Consider the following 10,182-nt stretch of genomic DNA (forward strand, 5'->3'; position numbering starts at 1 on the left):
CGCAGCCCCCGCGCCCCGCCAGCCCCAGCCGGGGAGAGAAACAAAAGGTATTTGCTGACGTGGGCGTTGGACACGGACGCCCGAGGGCTGGGGACACAGTTAAAGGGGCAACGCACCCGATTGCGGCCGCAGCCCCGGCCCCGGCGCCCCGCGCACACGCGGGATGCCCGCGAGGGGAGGGGATGCCCTCCCGCACACGCGGCTTTGTTAAAGCCCGGCCCGGGATGTACCTCTGTGTGTGTGTGTGTGTGTGTGTGTGTGGATGGAAGGCGCCACCTGAGCGGGAAGTGTCCGCAGCCCTGCGCTGTGGGATTTGTCACATCGATTCAAGTGTCGCGGCGTTTTTGTAAGGGAATTTTGGCGCTCGGAGCGCTGCGGGCGGGAGTGCCGCGCACAGGTCGCCCTGCTCTCCGTCCCGTGTGGAAGGTGGAATCAGGATGCCCGCTGGAAGACAAGACACTCCCAAACTCGTGCCTGTTAAGAGGATGAGACTCTTTCAGTCTTGTTCCTCGAGATCACTGAATCATTTTGAGAGGGAACCTCTGCAGTCATTGGTTCAGTTCCCTCCTCACAGCAGGCTGGGAGAACAAGGGAATAACCAATTCTCATTCACACAGTCAAGTGTCAGAGAGAACTCCACTAATATTTAATTTAGTCCAACAGCTCAGCCGAGGCAGGGGAAGCTCTTTCCAGCCACTGCTCGCAGTTTGTTCACCAAACCTCTTGTCCTGTGTTCCTGCTGTGTTTAAAATTCTTGATGCACCCAATAAACCGCCCCTCTGCAATTTCATGAGTTACACAGGATGAAAGGTTACACTAACTCCCAACACGGAAGGGTTTTAAGTTAAACAGTATAGAAAATATTTAACTAAATGCTATTATAAGGTTTTCTCAGTAGCTTACCGAGTTATACCCATCGCTCAACAGAAATAACGTTGGTGCAGATTTGGACCCAATGGAAAAAGTCTGGAGGATTGTCAGATCCTTTTCTGCAAAACTCAACCTCTTTGGGCAGAACTAGAGAATTTTTTTCTTCTGTTTCATTCCTATATGTGTTGCCTCCAACCAACAATAACTAAAATATGACTTTTCTTGGATAGTAAACACAGGTGTTTAGGTGATTTAATGGAAAACAAAAGGATGGGAGATGATGTGAAAGGACTGATCAAGCATCACACAAGTCACAGGTTTATGTGGCAGGGAGAATTGTAAGAAATGTAAGAAATACCTGGAAAAGGGGCAAAGAGAATGTTTTAATTCAGCATTTCAGCCTTTGAAAGAAGACACTAATCGGAGGAGGATGATGACTTCTGTCCTCACTTCTTGACTGTGGTTTGTGAACACAACAATAAACACAAGCCAAGCAAAAAGAATCACAGAATGGTTTGGGTTGGAAAAGACCTTTAAGATCAAGACCAGCACTAAACCTTGTCCCTAAGAGGCATGAAGATGAAAGAAAAGCAAGGAAAAAAATAAAAGTCAGTGGGAACATCCCTGTATGGTCTTTACTTTCCTCTTTGAAAGGAAGAAAAAAGGTTATTCTGCTGCTGAGCGGTACGTGATCCTCCCAGGGATATGGAGAAGACAATCAGACAATGGCAGGAGGCAAAAACAAAACAATTATTTTCATTTTGAGAAAAACAAGGAAAATGTGTGACTGGTTATGTGAAATGAAGGACGTAGAGAACAGAAGGCACTTAACATTTATCTCGGCTTGCAGTACAAAAATAAGGAAACAACAACCAAAATTAAGGCAACAGATGCAAAAAATGGTAACTTTTAAAAAAAATATAAGCCATAATTGACCTGTGGGGGATCCCAGTCTTGAGCTATAACTCCAAGCTTAATAAGATACTTTAAAAGTGGCGACAGATACCTAGTTATGCTACTGAGAATAAAATCCACAATATAAAACCAGTAAAAGCCCTTGTTTGCCTGGCAGATCAACCATTTATCTGCCTGTGTGTAAAAAGTAAGTGTCTTCCTCTGGATAGGCTGTTCCACTGGCCCATTTAGAGCCACTTCAGGTCTGGATCTGCAGCATCTGGTCCTCAGCATTCTCAGATTGATGGGATCTAATTGAATTGAGTATTGATCCCCAAATCCCTCTGCTTCCAAAAACACCCCCACTATTAAGAAACACTTAATAGTCTGACCTTTTTACAGTTGGCAGTTAAGATTTCAGGCCTAGAGAGACACTTTATTTTTTCCCCCTCCCTTTAATCCACCCCAAACACACCCAGACTAATCCCAATCGCTTTGTATCCTGGGACAGCAGGCACTGATACCTGGAATTTATTGTCACACTGTTTAATGCAAAGGGAAACACCTTGGAATTTAATCCAAGTCACTCCATGTTTCTTGTTCTGTGTTTGATTTCGTTCAGGTTGCTCAGGAATGTTTCTCAGCCGTTCAATCACAGGCATTTCAGGAGTTAAAAAAAAAAAAAAAAAAAAGCTCTGAGAAAATTAAATGTCTGTTTTCTGTTTTCACATCCAGTCCATTCCTGGGCTGCTGCCCAAGGGTCAAATAAAAATCGAGGTGAACGTAAGTCTTGTTTGTAAAGATGTTTTCGTGGTGGTCATCATGAAGTTTTGGAAGTTCTCCCTTCCAAATCCTAAGCCAGTGATGGTCATTTTTGCAGGAGTGATAAAATACCGTTTTTTGTTTCCTTGGGACATCCAAGCAGGATGATTCCCACCAGCCTGGAATGTTTGAGGGGAGGGTGCTTGGTGCCTACACTGAACTTAGCAGGAAGCACTTGTGTTGTCATTTAAGAGACCTTGGGCTGGTCACCTGCAGCCTGGAATGATGGTACTAAAAAAAAAAAAACTCTGGTCTTGATGAGACTAATAAGGTTATACAGTTTTTACACAAATAAAAATAAAATACTGAATTTTTTTTTTTTCCAGCTGTCCCTGGGGAAGATTATATAGTGTATGGGGTTGTTCTGTAATAAACCCCGGGGTTCAGCCAACCATGCTTACAAAACTGTAAAAAAAGAAAACAAATCAGAGTTTTTTAAGTCTTACACAGCCATTGAGATCCGTGAAGAACTGGAATAACGCTCAGGTCTGTCCAAAAAAAAAAAAAAAAGGAAAATTGGCAGGACCCTGCACGGTTCAGCCCCAACAACCCCACCCTGTCTGGCACTTTTGAGAGGTTTCTTAACAAAAGAGAGTGTTTTATTAGCGCTTATTAAAACATCTGAGATCCCAATTTTGAGAACCAAACGTCTACTGGCATCAATTAATGATCCATATTCATAATTAATTTGCCTCTGATGTGTTGAATGGGACTAGCATTCACGTGCTGATTTTCTTGTAAAGAAAACGGGTCTTGAGCGAGTGATCTGCTGAAGATTTGCCTCGTTCTAATAAATTTTACAGGAGTCCCTGTCCAGACAAAAGTGCCAAAACATTTTACATGCTCTTCCTTAATTAGCTGCCTTTTTCCTTATCATAACACGAAGAATTCATGGAATTTCATGGAAGATTCTCTTCCCTTCTGAAGAGTGAAGGGAGGTTGTCTGGTGGGGGGAGTCTTTACACTTTGTTTATCACCCCGTGACATAAATCCCACACCCCTACGAGCGTAAAAAGTGGGCAATTTACAACACTCTGCGACTATTTTTAAATGTTTAGACCCCACTCCCTTGAAGGAGGCTTTGAGACGTGCCCCACTGTCTGCTGTGAACAGTTATCCATGGAATCCTGTGGTTTCCTCGTTCATCCACTGCTTCAGGATGGATCCTTCCTCACCAAGCAAAGGATTGGGGGTTCCGAGAACCGACCAGACCGGACTCAGCGGCGCGTCCATAAATACATGCAAGTCTGGACCTGTTCAACCCCGTGTCTCTGTAGGATCAACAACAGCTGGTGGAGGGCCTGTGTGGCCAGGACATTCTCCCCCTTCCGAGGGATTCCCCGATTCTCCTCTTGCAGCTACCTAATGTTTGGTTTCACGTCCTTCTCCTCCGCCTCGTCCTCGCTGTCGTCGACTTGCTGGATGACCAGGTCGGTCGAGCCGTCCTCCACTATCTCCACGTCAGACCTGTTGTCCTCGCCGTAGTGCCACCTGGAGTCCTTGTCCCCGTCCTGTGGGAACTCCAGGGGCGCCTCAGCCTCCAGGTCGATGCGGATGCTGTCGATGCCGGCCTCGGCCAGGCACTCGTTGCACAGTCTGTACCGCCGCGTCCCCTCCTGCACCACCTGCCCCGTCAGCTCCGTCACGTGCCGCTTGCACTTCCTGCAGATGGGCTTGCACGCCTGGTGGATCTGGGAAAAAAAAAAGCCACACACACAGTTTTTCAGTGCCACGTCCACCAAGGGGTGCTCTCGAGGTGGCAACAAAAAAAAAAAGGCAGGGTGGGAGCAGCGCCAAAGAAGCGGCGTTAACCCGCCTTGAGGGACATCAGACATTAAACTGTCCCACCCCCAGCACTGTGGCTGCCCACTGGAGCCCCCTTACAGCACCTCTGCAAACCACCAACTAACCAAGGGATTCCTCCCCCCTTTCCTAGAAATTACGCTTCAAACTGCCTGCAGCGAAGCCAAATAATTAATTTTCTGGTACCTCTTCTTTTTTACAGGAGTCGGTTCTATCAACCAGAAACGCTCACACTGTGTCTAATTAGGCAGGTTTACACATTAAACAAATCAGGCAGCTCCTGAAGGTACATACTGTTCGAAAATGGCTGCTGAGGTGATCCAGCCTGCTGAACCTCTTCCCACAGGCCTCACAGGGGTACGGGCGCTCTCCTGTGTGACAGCGAAGGTGACGCTTCAGGTCGGCTTTTCTTTTCACCACGTGGCTGCAGAACGGGCACTTGAACCTCATCCTGGCCAGGTCGTCTGTCAGAAGATAAATTAAACCCAGAAGTGAAGTTAAAATGTGTCAGGTCACGTCACGCTGTAGGAAAAGGAATTTTATGAGCAGAACAGCACATTGCTTTTAATTAAAAGCAACATTATTGTAGGTCCTTTCGAGCACAGAGATCTCGTGTTTTCCTGTAAATCACACAGAGGTGCAACAGGGGAGGAGGGGGCCACCAGCTGTGATATCACAGCCCAGGCAAGGCCAGGCTGGACAGGTGTCCCTGCCCACAGCAAGAGGGGTGGAAGGAGATGGTCTTTAAGGTCCCCTCCCACTCCAAACCATTCTGGGATTCTACGAGAACAAGGTTAAAAATCTCCCAAAAGATCACAAGCTAAATTTACTTCGAGAGGTCGGTTCAGCACCCCAGACACCCCCCCCCCTTGCTCACCTTCAGCCCAGCTCCCCATGACCCCGAGGATGGAGGGCATGTTCCCGTACTGCTCATCAGCCTTGGACGACTTGGATTTGCCGGAGGGCCGGGGCGACTCGTGCTCCTGCTGGGACACAGCCAAGCCCCTGGGCACCCCCTCGGCGCCCTGGCCGTACTGGTAGCCCACGTGAGGAGCCTCGACCTCGGTGTCGATGTGAAGCTGCTCCTCGGGCGGCGCGGGGGGGCCGGCGGGCTCGGCAGCCCTGTCCTCCAGCTTGCTGGATTTGTAGTGGGGGATGTCAGAGGGCTGCTGCAGCCCCGGGTGCCGGGATTTCTTGACGGAATCCTGCCGCTGCTCGTGTTTGGACAGCTGCTGCTGGGCGTTCCTTTGAGGAGCCGGGTAGTAGTTGAAGTTGCTCCAAGTGTTTCCGCCCATCATGCAAGTCCCGGGGTCTGGGCTGGAGTGGGAATGGGGGGGGCTGCTCTCGGCCCTCCAGCCCCCGCTGTACACGCAGGACCTGTCCACGCCGTTGGAGCTCACATCTTTGTCCGAGAGGCTGAAGTAACGATCCTTCTCCTTCTCACTGATGTCCAGGGAGGACTTGATGAAGGTTTTACACACGCTGATGACGTCGGTCATCTGCAGGTAGCTGGCAGCTGACATCACCTCGATCACGTTCTGACCAGTGAGAGACAGTTTGCCTGAATACACAAAATCCAGGATGACTGTGAAGGTGTCAGGAGAAAAGGCCTGGAAGGTGGCTGTCGTGGACTGGCTCGTCTCCTTCGAGCTCTGTGAAAGGAGCATCTTGAAGTAGCCGCTGCTGGCAAAGAGCACATTGCGATGGGCTTTGAAGACCTTCCCCTCCACCAGGATGTTGCAGTCACAGAACAAGTCCTGCCTGCGCTGCTCATTCAGTTGCTGCAAGAGGTGAAACTGGTGAGAAGAAATCTCCATCCCAGAAAAGAGGAAATGAAACGTCGCTCTACAAAAAAAAAAAAATACGAAGAAAATAATTACACTCTCGACTTCAGCGCCGTGAGACTCAGCCAAAGACGCCACACGCGATTTTATGGACACCTTTTGAAAAATAATCTCATTTACCAAAGCCTATAATTATATTTCAATCACGGCACGCACAACCCAAGATCCATTTTCCAAGAGACGCGACAGAGCCAAGACCGCGTTAATTTGGCAGAGGAGAGCGTGCTACAGCTGGGAGCATCTCCATCCCTTGGATGTGGGGCTGGATATGGGACTGGACGCGGGGCTGGATGGTTGGATGCAGGGCTGGATGCAGGGCTGGATGGTTGGATGCAGGGTTGGATGGTTGGATGCAGGGTTGGATGGTTGGATGCAGGGCTGGATGCAGGGCTGGATGGTTGGATGCAGGGCTGGATGGTTGGATGCAGGGCTGGATCCGTGCCGCCCGCGGGGGCTGCGCAGCCTTCAGGCAGCTCCGACCAGACGACGAGCCAAGAGCGGCCGCGGCCGTGCCCGGAGCCGCCGCTCCCGCATCGCCCCGCTCCGCCCGGACCCCGCTCTCGCAAGCACCGGGAGCCTCCGCCCTGCCGGCACCGGCACCGGCACCGGCACCGGCACCGGCCGCCGCCCCCTGAACCGACCGCTCGGTGCCCGGCACGCCCGACGGCGCCGAACCCACCGCCCGGTCCCGCGGGGCCGAGCGCTCCCATCGCCAACCCCATCCCCGCCGGAGCCCCCGCTGCCCGGTGCCGCTCCCCGGTGCCCGGTGCCGCTCCCGCACCCTCCGCCCGCTCTCTCCGCCCGCCCCGCGCAGCCCCTTTGTTGCCGCGCCCGGGGCTGCAAATGGCGCCCGGCGGGGACGCGGCGGCCCCGGCGGACACCGAGCGGCTCCGGCCGGAGCTGCTCCCGGTCCCCAGCGCGGCCCGCGGGCCCCGCCGCCCCTCCGGCGCTGCGGGACCCCCTTCCCCGCGCCCACAGCCCCGCAGCCCTGCCCGGCCTACCGGGTGCGGGATCCGCCGCTGGGCGGGCGGTGCTGCGGGCGCTGCCGCCGAGCCGGGCCGGGCGGGCGGTGCGTGCGGGGTCCCCGGCCCCGCCTCGGGGCTCGCCGTGCCTGCAGGCGCCGCGCCGCTCCCCGCAGCCCCCGCGCCCCGCCAGCCCCAGCCGGGGAGAGAAACAAAAGGTATTTGCTGACGTGGGCGTTGGACACGGACGCCCGAGGGCTGGGGACACAGTTAAAGGGGCAACGCACCCGATTGCGGCCGCAGCCCCGGCCCCGGCGCCCCGCGCACACGCGGGATGCCCCGGAGGGGAGGGGATGCCCTACATGCCGCCTTTTCACACCTTTATCTATAGCAGCGGCCCCGGTGACCCAAATCCTTCTCCTTTCTCTCGCAGCTCCCTCCGAAGGACGCGTGACATCTTCTTTTCTCCGTTCGGAGCTGTTAATCTTTCCTGGAGAGAACATGTCTGAAAAGGCGAAACCTGAACCTCTCACTTTCTCGCCCTCGAAGTTTGGTAGCTTTTTTTTCCCCTTCCTCTCCTTACCACCAGGGCCTTTTCCGTGCTTTTCGCACCCCAGTTATATCCCATAAATATTTATTTTCCCATGGAATCCATTCTGCCTTAACCGTGTCCTTTGTGTCCGTTTTGCCCTTCCCTTCCATAAACTGCAGGCATTCCATCCAACCAGGCCTTGGACACTTCCAGGGATCCAGGGGCAGCCACAGCTTCTCTGGGCAACCTGTGCCAGGGCCTGCCCGCCCTCACAGGTCTCTCTTTCAGAGAACAATTTACAAATTACTCTAAAAACCCAATGTTCTTCTCACTGATACAAAAATTATTAATGTACATTTCTCACCTGGCTAATTTGAGGTTTGGTCACCCAATACAATTAGGTAACACCCAGGTAAAAGGGTTCAGTTTTCCTCAAAATAAATGTTTGTCAAGCATCACAGCCTTCGGGGATGGTGTATTTTCTGACTTGGAATATCCAGGGATACATTTCTTGCCAAAGCAAACTCGAGAGCCTGTACCAGAACAACTTAAACAACAGTTCAAAGCCCGACTAGAAATGAATTAAGAATGAGATTACAGTTTTCATATAATCACTGCCAGCTTGGGTTTGGCTTTCCTTAATTTGCATTGGCATCCTTGTTCCTGCCCTCAGCTTTCTGAGGGACCAGCCCAGGAGGGTCGATTTGAGCTGCACCTTCATCTACAAGTACAAATACAAATCTTCAAACCCACGCAGGCTCCAGGTCACCGGGAGATCAGTTCCTTCTGCAAAGTGGACAGGAAATGGGAATGCACTGCCCTAAACCCCTGAGTGCAGGGAGGAATCTTCCCCCTGGCAGTAGGAGAAGCCTGAGGTCTGGTGGCAGCGTTGGCAGAGGCTTCTCAGCAGAATTAGTCAGGAGCTTCATCTGCACAGGAGTTCAACCCCCTAATCCAATAGAATCGTTTAATTACTCATTAGGCTCTTATCTTAACCCGGCTTCCCTTAACACCTAAATGTTCCATATTTGCATACAGCTCATGTTGATGACTCAGAACTGGATCTAAACAACCTCCTCCCCAGATCATCAAAGAGGGTTCTCTGCTCACCCTCTGATGGCCCTTGGCTGCCCTGCTCTGCTTTCCTGCTCTCCTTCCCCCACAGAGAGTCCTTTTCCCCAAGGATGGGGACAACCAAGCATGGCCCTTGTTCCCTCTGAGTGCTGCAGCACCCACATCTTTCCCGGAAAAAATGGAAAACCTGTGTACTTGCCACTTCAATTCAATTAGAATAAAGCTACAATGACTTCAGAAAGCCAGTGTTAAATAATATACAAGATTTTCTAAAAAAATTCTTCTATCTATCTATCTATCTATCTATCTATCTATCTATCTATCTATCTATCTATCTATCTATCTAAGATTTTCTAAAAAAACCCACTTGGCTGGGGTTTAAGTGGACAGGATCCTTTTAGTCCTTTCCTCCCAAGAACCTGATTCTTCTTGCAAACCCTCTCGTCCCCAGAAATGGATTTGCCCATTTTTTTAATTGGAGTAGTTAAATTGGGGATGGTTATTTTTTTTTTAATTTTAGTTCAAGAAACTGAAATGTGAACCTCAATGTGGACACTCCCAGGTTTACTCAGTCAACATCTGAATGGTAAAAAAATCAAAGCAACCCTCTCAGAGAGTTTTATTTTCTAGACAATCAAAAAACTCCAGAATGCTCCAAGATCCACAAATATAGTTCAGTCACTTCTACAAAGAAGGTTCAGTTTTATAAGAATTTGTCGTTGTAACTGGACTAAAGGACTTCAGTTATGAAACCGTCTTACAAAACATCAGAAAACCAAATGACCACGTCTGGAAGATTTACAAGAGCTTGCACCAAGAGGTTAAATGAGCTCCAAATCCCAGTGCAGCATGTATTCCTCCAGTGAAATACAGTGCAATCATGTGCAAAAATACATTAAAATGTACATTCCTAAACAAAGTCAAGTACATCGAGCTAAGACTGGAAGATAATGTCGTTCTGCACGGCCTTCAGAAACTTTTGAGAAAGAGATTGTATCGGAAATAACTTCCCTAAAAACGTTGTTTTGGATTCTCCATCGAGCACCATTTCAAAACAGCCGCATCATTTTCTCAAAGCTCGTAGAGGCTGCATCTACAATGGAAGATTTTGGGGGAAAACACCCAAAAAACGAAGTGGAAAACACAAGAAAAACAGATTTACATGAACACACTCCCCCCCCCAGGTCTCACAAGAATGTGGATAAACTATTCATCCTCTTCTACCACAAAGGCTGAAGGAACTCCATAGGAAACAAAACAGCACAATATGACAATTCCAACAGGAAACACGAGTTTGGTGGTGACTTTCCACGTGGAATGTGCACGGCCAACCCCCCCACCCCCTCCCCTCACCCCTCCCAGCTCCATTCTCTAGGCACAA

The 10,182-nt window shown here is 50.3% G+C and overlaps 2 protein-coding genes across 2 annotated transcripts in view; both read right to left on the bottom strand.

Annotated features, from left to right (window-relative positions):
* The window catches only part of LOC114068995 (zinc finger and BTB domain-containing protein 8A-like), a 5,483-nt gene extending 5,148 nt beyond the window's left edge, over positions 1–335 (bottom strand). The window contains exon 1 of the mRNA XM_027905506.1: positions 266–335. The gene's annotated coding sequence lies outside the window, so the exon portion shown is untranslated. The remainder of the gene's footprint in view (positions 1–265) is intronic.
* Positions 336–3,178: 2,843 nt separating this feature from the next.
* On the bottom strand, positions 3,179–7,239 carry LOC114069006 (zinc finger and BTB domain-containing protein 8A-like). Its single transcript, XM_027905527.1, has 4 exons — positions 7,235–7,239; positions 5,267–6,234; positions 4,684–4,853; positions 3,179–4,277 (listed from the first exon to the last, which is right to left on the bottom strand). Exons 2-4 carry the CDS (start codon positions 6,204–6,206, stop codon positions 3,945–3,947), a joined length of 1,443 nt encoding a protein of 480 aa, XP_027761328.1. The 5' UTR covers positions 6,207–6,234; positions 7,235–7,239; the 3' UTR covers positions 3,179–3,944.
* Positions 7,240–10,182: the final 2,943 nt, after the last annotated feature.

This window comes from Empidonax traillii, unplaced genomic scaffold (genome assembly GCF_003031625.1).
Source record: "Empidonax traillii isolate 1590-97213 ecotype Southwest subspecies unplaced genomic scaffold, ASM303162v1 scaffold1160:size199357, whole genome shotgun sequence".
Classification (NCBI taxonomy): domain Eukaryota; kingdom Metazoa; phylum Chordata; class Aves; order Passeriformes; family Tyrannidae; genus Empidonax; species Empidonax traillii.

Bases quoted from the DNA above. Each gene is read 5' to 3' on its own strand.
- LOC114069006 (XM_027905527.1), bottom strand. From the start codon at position 6,206: ATGGAGATTTCTTCTCACCAGTTTCACCTCTTGCAGCAACTGAATGAG. The intron at 4,854-5,266 runs GTGAGCAAGGGG...ATCTTCTGACAG, and splicing joins CATGGGGAGCTGGGCTGAAG to ACGACCTGGCCAGGATGAGG. The intron at 4,278-4,683 runs GTATGTACCTTC...TTTTTTTCCCAG, and splicing joins TCAGCAGCCATTTTCGAACA to ATCCACCAGGCGTGCAAGCC.